The sequence below is a fragment of the Patagioenas fasciata genome, chromosome 17, assembly GCF_037038585.1.
Source record: "Patagioenas fasciata isolate bPatFas1 chromosome 17, bPatFas1.hap1, whole genome shotgun sequence".
In the NCBI taxonomy this organism is placed as follows: Eukaryota; Metazoa; Chordata; class Aves; order Columbiformes; family Columbidae; genus Patagioenas; species Patagioenas fasciata.
The window spans coordinates 8,638,732-8,652,260 of NC_092536.1; the positions used below are offsets into that span (position 1 = coordinate 8,638,732).

The window sequence follows — 13,529 nt, forward strand, 5'->3', positions numbered from 1 at the left end:
CTTTTAGTCTATTACAAGAGAACAGTGCTTATTGGCTTCCAAATTTGCAGTCTTTTGTATTTGTCTTAACTACAGACGTTAATCATTAAAAGACACTGGCTCCTTCTTCCTGTCATTCACATTTGCTCTGAGGGTTAAGCTTAACAAATGTTCGCAGCTAGTCTTGCAGGCTGGTCAGTGAAAAGAATGGGCAAAAAGCAGGAGTCTGCCTCTCACTCTGATCAGGAGAGCTAGGACTTTGCCTTCACTTTTTTTATCTTCAGGAGCAGTGTCAGCAAAGCATCATCCAGAAGATGGGATAAGATGACCTGGGATAACCTCATGCCGTGTTTTTTAATCCTTGCTTATTGCTGCGGGTCTTAACTATTTCGTGAATACTGATTTGAAGAGTGTATTTTATCACATCCTTTCTGATCCTTAAGCTCTTCTTTCTGTACTGATGCTAAATAAGACTGTTTCATTACACTCTTGCCTGAAGTGTTCTGGTTTCTTTTTTTTAGTAACTTAGTATTTGAGAGAAGAATCATCAAGCAGTTGTCAAACCTCCTTCATAATGAACTTACTTCAGCTAGTGATAAACAGCAAAATTTTTAAATTAAGCATTTCAGTTTTCCTTCTGGGTGTTTATAAATGACTATTCCAGATGACAAAATTAATGAATTACTTCCTTTAATCAGCATGTATTTATCTTTGTCCAATTCTTACATATATCTTCCCTAAGCTCTGTTGCAAAGGAAAGAAAACAGTTTACTAATCAACAGTAACTAAATTAATCACCCAAGGAGATACTGCGGGGAAATAAATCCTGCTGTTGGGTTGGCAGGTAATCAGCTCTCACAGTGTGAGTGGGTGAGTGATGATTACAAGTGGATAATGAATATTACTCAAGGACTTGATAGTGGGGGAATTTTTCAGTGGTAGGAGTAAGCTGAGCAATCACAGCTATACTCCTTTGAAAGATGCTTCTCCTCATTTAGTTGAAGATAAATAGCAGAGGAAAACCTTTCATGTTCTAACGCTGGAACCGAGGTAGTCTGTCTATTGCCGCTCCATGGATGTGGTAGAAACTAATTTTTCTGTGTGGTTCTTGTTTAGACAGACCTGCAACTCTTATTTGTGGAAAGGTAATAAAAGAAATAAAACACTTTGAAAGAGCTGATGGTGCAGAAGCTTTTCTGGTGACTAAACCGATGCAGTTAACAGAGTATTGCTACTGTACTGAGTGTAAAACAACCTTTCTGAAATAATCTATTTGTATTTATGTGGCTTGGACGTCTCTGTGATGACTTATCTTGTTCTGTACAAGCTGGGTCTTTGTCTTTTTTTGTAATGTAGGACTTTACTGGACAGTAGTTTATCCAGGCAAACATGTTGACTGCTGGGAGCTCTCGGAGACTGGGAGCAGGGGGATGGAGGCTCAGGACATCCCAGAAGGTCCAAGAATTGCAGTTGTACCTGGCCTTAAGAGAATATGTGGAAGTCATGCTTTCTGCCTGCAAGGTTTTGTCACACTTGCCTGTGTGGATGTTTCACTTCAGCCACTGTATTTAAGGCAGTTTTTAGCACTAATTTATGATGATCATGAAGTCAGCATTGCCATAAAACGGAGGAGGAGCTGCGTCAGGTGTGTGGTGTGTTGGTTGGAAGGTGTGTGACCACAGCGGGTTCAGCTCTGACCGTCAGAGCTGCTGGAAGGTCTGACAGCACCGAGGCTTTGGTACCGCACAGCCGCATTGGAGAGGTGGTGATATGCGAGCTCTGTGCATAGTGCACTATTAAATGAACCTCTTGTTGCCAAGAATGTGTTATATAATAAATACCAGCCTGTTAGCCATTTGCATTAACGATGTATAAATTAGGTGGATTTTTCTGTTACTAGCATTTGTAGCAAGTCAGTACTTACAGGTTTTTTTGAGGCTTTTAACTTGCTTTTGTAAGGAATCTTTGATCCAGCGTTAGCTGCTGTTAGTGAAAGGAAAAGCGCTGAGTGCTCCTGCAGCCGTGTGGGCGCAGAGGGACAGGTGCTGGGACCCAGCTGGTTGCTCTGCGAGGTGCGGTGCCCTGCAGTGGCTGGGGACCCGGCTCCGGACCTGTGAGCACTCGTGTCCTGTGGCCATAGGGGACCAGGCTGTGCAGCCACGTCATCTGTTTCTTATCCACACCTGACCTGGGTGCATGTCTCGTTCAGAGCTCTTCAGTGGGAGATTAGTGCGAAGAACACAGCACAGTCAGTTTTAGGTCATTTTTTGTTTGTGTAAAGCATCTGTATGTACACCTGCTACTTAAGCGTAACCAAGTGTGATTAGCTGAATTCTGAAAAATTAATACCCCTCATACCTGGCGCTGGTAGAACAGTGATAATTCACTCGCGGCAGTCTTCCGAGTCTGGATCTGGTTAGCAGTGGTATTGAGCTCTCAAAGTCCTGAGCTCCTGGGTATGTTTCATGTTCTGCCACTTGCTTTCTATGTGATTCTAGAAAAAATATTTGATTCCTGTTTATCTTAATCTCTTCAGTTCCTGAAAGATGATTATCATGTTGATTCACCTTTTTAAAGTATTTTTAGTTCCTGTCACTTAGTGGTACTCACCAACGTACCAGTGATATATGTAGTTCAGCTGACCACATCTTGGTGATCATGACAATGTTCAGAGATTTTGTTGTTGGAAATCTAAAAGTTAGGATGTCCAGAAGTCACACAGAAGTAGACTTGCCATCCTCTTCAGTGTAACGTCATCAGCCACGCCAGGGAGACAAGTGGCTCTGCAAAATACCATTAACCTTTCCTTTTGCCCATTTTCAGGGACCTGAAGCCTTCAGCATTTTGTTCTTTTGCTGATTAAGGTATTTTTGGAAACATTTCGATTTTCTTGCAATGAACAGATAAATCATCTGATGAATCATAATTTTCTTGCATTTTTGAAATACAGAGAAGTATTAAACCAGGCTATTGAATCTCCACTCTGCATTTATCTCTCTGTTACTGACAGAAGAACATCAAGAAAAATGAGTCTTGAACAACAGTAACAGGCTTCTTTTATGTTTTTTTGTCACAGATGGCAACAGTTTGTTTGATTCAATGGCTGGCGGAATGCGTCTGATCGTTAGCTGCATTTCCTCCTTCCTCATCCTCTCTCTGCTGCTTTTCATGGTCCACCGGCTACGCCAGAGGCGAAGAGAGCGCATAGAGTCTTTGATTGGAGCAAATTGTAAGTAGCCTGTATCTGTAAAGAGTCCTTATCTAAGTAGTGTATTTTGCTTCAGAATAAAGAGAGCAGAAGAAATACACAACTGTGGAAAACATCATCAGAAGTCTGGTTATAGATTCTAGTCAGTACTGTACCCAAATGTAGCTCTGCACTGGCTGCCTGAGCTGGTTGTGATTTGTACAAGCTTTGGTTCTCTGAACCACTCCACATTCAAAAAAGAAACTGTTACATCAATCAATGCTTATCTTGTGTCTTGTGCTTATTACTGACAGATTGATGTAAGATGAGAAATTTAATGGTCTCACTTAACCATGCCTGTGTGTGTGTGTTTTGGTAGGTTCCTCAAACTTGAACTTTTTCAGCCAATAATGGAAAAACACATTTTGTTTGTATGTGATCCAAATCTGAAGTACCTTCTATGTGTGAATGATCTCCTCAGTTTGAAGAGGTTAGATTCCCATTTAGATGCGATGCAGGACAAACAGGCTGGGAGCAGGTGGGCCTGGGTATTGTTGTGTAACTGCAGTTACTTGTATAGGTTATGTTGACTTTTTTAGCTCTTCAGGAGACATGAGTCCCTTGGGTGTGAAAAGTGGAAAAAGGTGTTGAGACCTGCCTCAAATTGAAGAAGAAAGCATGGGATCAAGTCACTTCTTTCTCTTCTCTTGAAACAGTACACCATTTTAACTTGGGCCGCAGGATGCCTGGTTTTGATTATGGTCCCGACGCTTTTGGAACTGGCCTCACTCCACTGCATCTTTCAGATGACGGGGAAGGTGGGGCGTTTCACTTTCATGATCCGCCTCCCCCCTATACTGCTTACAAGTATCCAGATATTCAACATCCAGATGACCCACCTCCTCCTTATGAAGCTTCTGTCAATCCAGACAGTATCCTTTGTTCCACTCCAGGTATGCAGGCAATAACTTATCTTTTTTTCCTCTTTTTCATTTTGGCTAGAGGGTAGATTTTTTTTTTAACTACAAACACATGTTTTAGTGATTGTGATGGGAAAATATTTTGTGATAAATTTCCTATTTCTGTGATGGAAAAGTCTTTTGTTGAAATGTATCAGTAAGCTTACCTCTTTCCAAAGGTTCTTTGGATCACCTAAATTACGAATTGAATCCGTGCTGCAAGCAGTTTAACTCTTAGACCACACCTATTTCCAAGCCTTACCTTGGATGGGTTACCTGGTTACCTAGTTTCCACTATGCTGATACCTTTTTTGGTGTTTGGAGATAAGTTTGTAGAGATTGGTATTAAAAGTAGAACGAATATCAAGTACAGGAGATTTTGAATAAAATATATCCAGTGTCTTCTCTCTTCCCCACTTCCCCACCCACACTCTCCAAAAATTGACCAAAAATATCACTTTCTAATGATTCACCCAGTGCTCTTCAGTTTTGCAGCTGTGGTATTCACATACTGTAGAAATCATTCCCGTCTGGGATTTTATAGCAGCATATCTCACAAGATAAGTGGGCCTGATTAGTGCAAGTATCTTATTTATATATTGAAGTTTTATTTTCGCTATATAATTTTCCTCTTTTGCAGTGTCATCTCTTTGTGCATTAATGCAAAACCAAGAAAAACTCTGAGCTTCTAGAAATACAGATAGTAAATCTATTTGGGAATGTGAAATGATATACTTCACGTTCTAATTCTGCTCTTTTTTTGTCCTGTGCAGATGGAGTTCTTTCTCAGGCTGTGCAAAGCAGTCCTCCGTCACTAGGAAACTGTGATGTATCCCCACAGCTCACCGAGGGATCGCTTCCTCCCTCGGTTGGTCCTTCTCCAGTGGAGCTGGAAGACTCTGCTGACAGCAGCACCTTTCTTGTCCCTCCCGACACACCGCGAAATGACAGCGCACCGGCAGAAACTCTCATGGGCAGCCGTCACAGCCACTGTTCTCTCAATACCATTGTATAAAGGAGTAAAAAGCTGACTGCCAGTCAGAAATAGTTTTAGCAACTGTTTGCACAGACAAACACTAATCCGTGGTTTGAACTTCAGAAGGAATCTCCACTTTGTTTTTTGAACACTGCTTTTATGTTCTAGGTTAGGATTGTGCCTCTCGTTTTTTGGCTGTCGTTATTCATTCACTAATCGGTTTGTCTTGTAAATATGGATTGTATAACTGCTCTTTTTTTCCATTGGCTGTGGAAAAGAGTGCAGAGAATTCCTTTGACTTCTAAGGAGGTGAAAAGTATGGGTAGTGTTGTTTATTTTTTTTTTTCTTAACCTGAGAGAAAACAAAATCGACACCAGAAAAAAGCTGCTTGGATTTGGCTGGATACCACTGGATCCAGGGAACAGACGACGGAAAAGGAGGGTGGGAGCAGTAACCATTCAATCGCTTTCTCTGTTGCTTCAGTGCTACACTTGGACAGAGCAGAGAAGACAGAACTGCAGGGGAAGGGGCTGGGGGCCTGATTTACAGAGTGGGAACACTGAGGAGCTAAAACACCAAGTAAGAGCTACACAGTGTAAAACATTTGCATGTTTTGATCTGCCCTGCTGTTTCAGAACGCTGTAGGGGGCTGGAGGATGAATGATCTGCACAATAGGTTACAAGTGGGTACTAAGAAACCTGGGATTTGCAATTACAATTATTTGTTGGTAGCTGCAACATTTTTCATTGTTGGGTAAACTTCTGGCCCATAAAGAAAATCGGGTCTGTGTAATGCTTGTGTCCCTTCAGTAGAATCCTCGTATGTGTTAGATAGTACTTTAGGGAAGAGACAGGAGCAATTAACATGGGTGGCGTCTGACTTCACCATATGAAGCCCTTGTTTCTTATAATCCTATAAGGAAGATTGAGGTGTTTTTCTTTGTAGTTTAACTCTTTTATGGTGAACAGTTGCACAGGACTGGCCTGGATAGAAGACCATTGTTCTTGCTTTTCGTATTGCGTGCTATATTTAGCATGTAAGTGTGTTCTGTCCCCTCTATTTTGCTTCTTTACAGTTCTACAAATACCATTTAAAACAGTGATCAACATGCACTAGACATGATGTTTAATTCTAATTGGACTCTTGTTCCTTATCTGAGTCCCATAAATTGCCAGCCCTATTCTAGGGATTTCCCTTGTGCTCCACAAACCATTTATTCAGGTCCCACGAGGGGTTATAATGAGGTTAGTGTACTTAAATCAATAAAGCAGTTTGCTTCAGTCTGATATGTCATCCTAAATTTCCCCCTCAGATTGAACTCTCTATGTTAATTTGCAGATGACAAGCACATTCGTTTGCTCCCTCATTAAAACCAAATTCGAGCACTGTTGGTTTTGATAATGAATGCAAAATAATCTGTACAGATGATTTTAAATTTAAGTTCAGATTTCAGCATACAAATAATTTACCTGTTTTCCCCATCCTCCTTTTGCCTCTGCTTCTCCCTGACTTACTGCAGCAGTCAGCAAATGAGGTGAATTGTAAGGAATTTGTAAAGAATGCTCCTTGTGAGTGTTCTCCTGTTACCTTATGAAGGGTACAAGCCTAGAGGGACAGGAAGAAAACACTGTATGGGGGTGTGTATGTGATCTATTTTTCTAGGAATGATGAGAAATCATACTTGTATGACAAATCCTAACCCACGATTGTTGTTTCCCAGTGCAGCTGACTCTTTCCCCATTGAATATGCTGCTACTTTCTATTCTGTGTCTTGCCTATAGGCTTATACTGTACGTGGGGATTGGTCTTGACAATTCAACTCCTTTTGTACAGAAAACTGAGTTTCGTTATTGAGATCCTATCTGGTGTTTTGACATCCAGATACTTGCTAACAATCTCAAATCCATTGGAGAGTGTGAATCACGGTTCTGGGCCGCGCTGCTGGCACACGAGTGGGAGGAATTGCTGCTAGGAAGCCTCTCCGCCTGGAGCCGAACCACCGCGTCCTGCTCCCGCTCCGACCGCAGCGGTGCCGGAGCAGAGGAGCCATTCTCCACCCGCAGGAGCTCCCACCGGCTCCTCCTCCGAGTTCGAGTCCTGGTCTCGTGAAGTGGATGGATAGCAGTAGTCAGAACCACACGTACAAGCGATTGAGCATTTCTGAAGTATGAAAATAAAGCGGGTTTTGTGCGTTTTTGAGCACACTCATACGTTTTATACATTGTATGTACTGATTTTTCTTTAGTTTTATAGGTACGAATGTGTGTGTGTGTGTTTCTGGATGGTGAGATATATATATATATATACATACAGTAGACGGTAACCCTTGTGCTGTGTCCAGCTAGGTGCAGCCAAGCACTGGGATATAAACTAGGCTCTTAGAGTTAATACTTCTCTCAAGCTGGCTACACGCTGGTGTAGGACAGGCTGTGATAGTGTACACTTCAGTAGGATGTAAAGTCTATGCTACTACAATCTGTTCCTGAAAAATATTTTGGTAGCAGTGCAAAATAGAAAACTTCAAATTTCTTTTGAAGGCAGATGGAATATTTGTTCTTTGTAGTATCCTAGCGCAATAACAAAAGGCCTTTTGGCTCGGTTTAGTCTCTGAAGCTGTGTTTTGTGGCTGAGGTGAACAGGTACCTTACCTCACACTTCTAACACTGCGGGGAGCTGTGCGGTATTTCGGTTTTTATTTTACTTTTGGTTCTGTGGTGAATTTTATTGGAAAATAAGCTCTGTTACAACTGGCCCCTGGTTGTAGCTATTCCAAATGGAGGCTTCTTTGTAGAAGCCTCTGTGTGATATTTTCTCCATTGCTTCTGAGCCTTGCCCACACGTATACTGGTGTGGAGGCTGCTATTTTTCTCTCTTTCCCCCTATCCTCCTTAATCTTGACTGTAAACAAGGGAAATTTTGCCTTGAACAGAGCAGCTCACTAGATAGAGCTCATTTACGCCTCTTGGTGAGCTTCTAATTTGGCAATAAAATTGACATTTTTTCCCTTTGCCATGTAGCTTTTTCACACTGAGTACTTTCTCTTCAAGTAAGAGCCTTTGTAGCAGAAAACATCACAACTACTCGGACTTCTGGACCAACTGGGGAAGAGTTTTCTTGACAGCAGTTGCCTCCTCAGCAAACCTTCCTTGTCCTTGGCAAGGTCCCTGGTAAGCAGTTTGTCCTCAGCGCGGTGACAGAGGTTGATGCTTACCCAAGGAAGACCTCTCTGGCTGTTGTAACGTCACAGCGCTCGGTTCCGCGCAGGACTCGCACCTCCCGTTGTGGCCTCGGACAAAACCGCTCCTCAGATTCCCCATCCTCGTGCCCTGGTGCCATTTTGAGGTCCCTGCTGTTCCTCCACAAACAGCCCTGGTTGTTCACAGCAACCTCTGGTTTTATTTACTAGGCGAGTTGTGGAGTATTGTCACGGAAGGACGGTGGGTTTCCCTCAAAACCATCATTCGGATGTACAAGTTGCTTGTCTGCGTAATGTTCAGTCTTGTCTAGTTTTGAAGCTCAGACTATTCCTTTACCTGTTCATGGCAGGACGCTGATCTAGAAGATTGAAATAGGTGGAAAATGTTTTCTGAAGGTTTGGCCCTGCAGCCGGCAGGCGCTCTGCCTGCACAGGGTCACGGCTGGTGGCCTGTTCACGTCTCTTGAGTTTCACTTGGGAAGAAAATGTTTTTGTGACCAGTAATTACTGTTCTTTTCCCATCTAATGTTAAATGAATTTGAAGCTGGTTTTAAAGATGTTTTTATCTTTTGGATGTGGATTTTTCAGTGGCAAATCACTGAAGTTTTAATGTTGCCTCATGCAATCCATAACACATCTGGTTGTTGGGTGGTTTTTTTTTTTCAGTTACTGACTTTTTGTTCTCCCTCGCTAAGGAACATGCAATACACAGAAATGTCTTTTAAATTCCCCTTGCAAGTTGAGAGCTTGACCCTAAAATCAGATTAGTGCAGAGGAGGCGAATCGAAGTTCATACATTTTACTCCTGATGTCCCCCAGTTCCAAATGAAATACTTGTTTCTTTGGAATAGGCACTTTGTGCAGTAGAGATCTCCTTCCCCTAACAACAGCCTGCATTGCCTGCCTGCTACGGTACGACATAGCTTTAACTTTCCAGTATTGTGCGCCTTGGAGCGCAGTGGGTGGCGGAGGCGCTGCGCGGGGCGGGCTGTGTCCCAGCGGGTGCCTGGGGGCTGCGGGACAGAACGAGACGCTGCTTTTTACCTTCTCCTGGAAAATAATCTTAGCCGATGCTGCATTTACAGGCTTCTCCTGTGTAGTTGGTTTGTGACTGGACTTAACTGTGGCAGTATATAAAAGATTTTGATATTCTGTGAAATACCATGTAGAATTTAAATTTGATACTATAATAATTCAGTCCCTGTGACACTGTTCTTTTGTTTTAACTTTTCTTTGGGTTGGCACTAATATTTTTTGGGTTTTGTTTTTGTTTTGTTTTGTTTTGTTTTTTTCTCAAGATGCTGTGAGAAACATTTCATCCAAATGCCAAATAAATTGTGTTCTGTAAGAGAAATGGCCTATTGCAGTGTCTCCTCATCTCTGCACCGCTGTGGTTCCTCAGTGTTGCAAAGGCAAGGCGTGTTAAATCCTGCTTCAGAGCTGGGATCTTGCAAAAAGGGAGGCTGCTGAAGTCCTTCGGTGTACAAATCCCAGTGGAATTTAACTATATGAGTGTAATTTTAAGAAGGTCTTGATTTTACACACAAGAAGGTGACGTGCAGCCTGTTCCCGATGCCCTCCCCAAACATGGGGAAGGTGCTGAGTCCCCAGGCAGGAGGGTTGTGCTGGATGGGAAACAGATTCGGACCCCCTGCTCCTGGTGTGGCGTGATGGGGCTCAGGGGAACAAAGCAACTTGGTCACCAGTCCAACCGGGAGATGAGGTGACATGAGGGGGATGGATTTGCACTGAGCAGTGTGACCTCCGCAGGCACTGGGGAGCTGGTGGAAGAGCCTGACGAGAGCTCCGGTTGTCCTGACCTCTTCAGCTCTGCCCAAATTGGAGCTCCAAGGAAGGGTTTGGGCACTGCAGCCCTTCCTCGGCTGTGTTTTACACCTCTGGCACAGCACAGGGGCTGGAGGGAGGGTGCTGAGGTGGGCTGGTGGGAGAAGCCTTGGTGCAGAGCTGTGTTTTGGGGTGTGCAGGGGGTTTCTGTCCAGCAGAGGGTGGGTCTGCCTTGGGGTTGTACAGCAGATGGCGTTTCTGCTCAAACCAACCTGAGCTGCTTTACGTTTCAAGCCATTGCAATTCCCTTTGGAGCTCTGGGGACATGAAACAAGCCGGGGTGTGCGGGGTGGATGTGGCTCCCCATCCCTGGTCCCCTGAGCCTGCAGTGAGCTGGGAGGTGATGCTGCCTCTCCTGAAAGAGCCTGTAACTCCAAACTACTTAGCAAAGCTGGCTGATAGCGGGGAATATTGCCCCAAAAGGCCTCGCTGGGTCGGTCTCTTTAAGCACTTGTACTGGTTTGGTAGCGCAGGCTCACAGCTGGAGCTGGCAGGGGGACACGGGGTGGAGCGGTGCCACCTTTGAGTCAAACAGTCGTGTCTCACCTGTCCCAACAAGGTGTGCTCAGCATTGTCACAGAATGCTGCTGTGGAAGTGACTTGTCCTGTAGGACGTACTCACAGCAGCACGACTGGACGCTCCAAGGGGTGGTGTGGGCCGAAGATGTGTCTGTTTGGGGAGCGCTGTGCTGCTGGCACTGGCCCTGCCTGGTTGGGAGCCCGGGCAGTGTGTGCGGTGCCACAGGGCCCCTGTGTCCTTGCCCTGTCCTGGTGAATGCTCCATGGATGGCCTGCAGTACAAGAGCTGCACTCAGGTATGCCAGAGACATGCAGTCAAATGCACTTTACCTGGAGGTAGCAGTTAAAGAATTAAAAATTGGCCTCCTGATCGCAGCCTGCCACAAGAGGGGCTGGTTTTGGGTGCAGGGAGAGTGGCAGCTCCTTTTTGCACAGTCTGGACCTGGCCCCGGTGACCTGAGCTCTGGTCTCAACCACATTCACTAGTTTTTTATGAGTCGCGGGCTCGCAGTGTTTGCTATGAGCACTGCGGAACGAGTCCCTGCAGAATGGGCTGTCCCCGTGCCCGGCTCGTGGCCGCAGGATGCGTTCATTGCTGAAAGCCATCCAGCGTGCAGTGTCATTGTCACCGCGGGTGCCACGGGGGGCTCCTCTGTCCCTTTCCTGTGCTCACAGATGGCACCTGCCACTGCAGCCGCCTCCATCGCTGCCGGGTCTGACCCAGTGCAGCCCCAGCTCCCGGAGCTGCAGCTCCTTGCCAGGCTGGGACATACTGGTTCAGTGGCAGGCGATGGAACGCAGCCCTTCGTCACTGCTGGTCTCGGGGGACAAGCGTCTCTCTACAGCAGCTGCCTGATGTCACGAGCATTGTGAGGCTCAGTGTGTCAGGGACCCTGTGGGACCCTGCTGACGCTGCAAGACCCTGTGCACACACAGCTTGTCTGTCCCTCCTGACCCCTCCCCACCTGGGGATGAGGGCGATGCTGTGGCTGCAGCGCCCAGAGCATGGCTGCCACTCCCAGGACTCACAGTTGTGCCCCCTGCACCCTGTGCTGGGGTGGCTGTCCCCGCTGATGCTCGGAGGCTGTGGCAGGGGCACGGCTGGGCAACCACCTGCTCTGAGTGCTTAAAGTGCATTTTCCTGGGAGGGTAATAAGTAGCTGTGCTCAGCGTGGCGTGTCCGGGGCACTCAGCCCCTGGGAGAGCCCTGGGACTTGGGGCCACAGGTTGGAGGGTTGTAGAGGCCATGACTGGCAGTGGCCCCAGGGTTGCCGGGCTGGCTGGCCTTGCCGAGCGGGGGGTGACATCGCTGACCCCGGTGACAGCAGGAGCACGGGATGAATGAAGGGGCTGTGCAGCAGCGTGTGGCCAGCGCACATCTGCCAGGCACAGTACCCCTTTGTGCTGCTGCCGCTGTGCTCCCTGCCCCACTGCCGGCTTTATCCCTGGGCTAGAGGCAGCTTCTTATAGAGATGAGAGATCTTAACGGAAAATCAGAAGTGGCCAGAGTGTTTATTCCCCTTGAACTTCACCTCCCTGCTGCACTTGCTTGTCTGGATGCCCGTGATTCTTTGTGCACCTGTCCCCGGGCAGGGTGAACCATGCTCTGGTGGCTCAAGTCCTTGTCTTGCCACTGTCCCTGTCAGCCCAGGTCGCTGGGCCGGGCTCCCAAGCGTCAGAGCAGGGTTTACCTCCCGGAGCCGTTCCTGGCACTTTGCTGTGTGCTGGTGCAGCGCTTGCTGACGCTGCACATGGCGGGGGTTCCCAGCAGGGTGGCACTGTGCCCACGACCGATCGATGGCTGCAGCTTAAGTAACTATTTTTATTTTTCAGTGGTATTTTTTCTCCTATCATGGCTCCTGCCCTTGGTGCTGTATGTGTGTCTGGGGATGTCAGTTGCCTCCTGGCTCTGTGGTGGCAGGATGATCGACGTGGTTTCTCACAGAGATGCAGGATCCTCTGCGAGCTCCCCACCACCAGCACGGCAGTGAGAAAACGGCAGGTACAGAGCAGCTCTTTTGAGGTTTGGTCTGGTTCCTATAGAAACTGGAGGTTGCTCCTGCCTGGTGTACCCCAAGGAGCAGCTGGGGACGGGCAGAGCGGGTATGGTGCTGCACCTTGGTGTGGCTGCTGCCTTCCCACATGCCTTGGTGCCTCCTCCTCTTCCTTGCACCGCTCCTGCCCCTCAGCAGGGCTGTGCTGAGCCCTACTGGGGCTCTGTGTCCCCCTCCAGCCGTGCAGGACTCTCTGGGCCCTGTAGGACTCCAGGCTGGATGTGCCATTCCTTGTCCTGGCAGGTCTCTTTGTGGGACAAGGGACCTGTGCCCTGCTGTGTGCTGGATCACTTGCTGCAGTACAGTGCTGCTGGTGCTCCAGCCATGCATCCTCTGTGGTGATGTCTCTGCTCCTGTCCTCCTTGCCAAAAATCACCACCAGAGAAAGCTGAAAACATAAAAGGGTGTCCTGGAGGGGTTATGTCTGTCCTGATCAATGCCCTGGTGGCAACAGCCCAGGGATGGTGGGTCCCATTGGCTCCCAAGCCCCGAGGGTCTGGGCTTTCCCCCCACTGTCTGACACTGGAGGCTGTCCTGCTGCAGGCAGGTGGCAGAGGTACTTGTGACACTTGGTGGGCTCGTGCCTTCAAGGAGCATCTTGGTCTATGCTGGAGCAGCTCCTCTGCTTCCCAGCAGTGATCAGCGGCGGGCTGCAGACCTGCTGAGACCCTCCGCCTCGCCTGCCTGCCCTCTGCGGCTCGCTCCGGAAGGATGATCACAGCCCTCTGCAAACTACCTCATCCCCGGAGCAGGGGCCAAGCGTCAAGCATGGCGCAGATCCAGAGCAGCCTGGGGGAGCCCTGCGCTGCCCC

The 13,529-nt window shown here is 47.1% G+C and overlaps 1 protein-coding gene across 3 annotated transcripts in view; it reads left to right on the top strand.

Moving 5' to 3' along the window:
- DGCR2 (DiGeorge syndrome critical region gene 2) overlaps positions 1-9,653 on the top strand; it is a 41,736-nt gene extending 32,083 nt beyond the window's left edge. For 2 of the 3 annotated variants that reach the window (XM_065851441.2, XM_065851442.2), the window contains exons 8-10: positions 3,056-3,208; positions 3,883-4,119; positions 4,899-9,653. In XM_065851441.2, coding sequence (XP_065707513.1) covers positions 3,056-3,208; positions 3,883-4,119; positions 4,899-5,140 — 632 coding nt within the window. In that variant the 3' untranslated portion in view covers positions 5,141-9,653. Of the gene's footprint in view, positions 1-3,055; positions 3,209-3,765; positions 4,120-4,898 lie in introns of those variants that run through there. The other variant, XM_065851443.2, reaches the window with a different exon arrangement.
- The last annotated feature ends 3,876 nt before the right edge of the window (positions 9,654-13,529 follow it).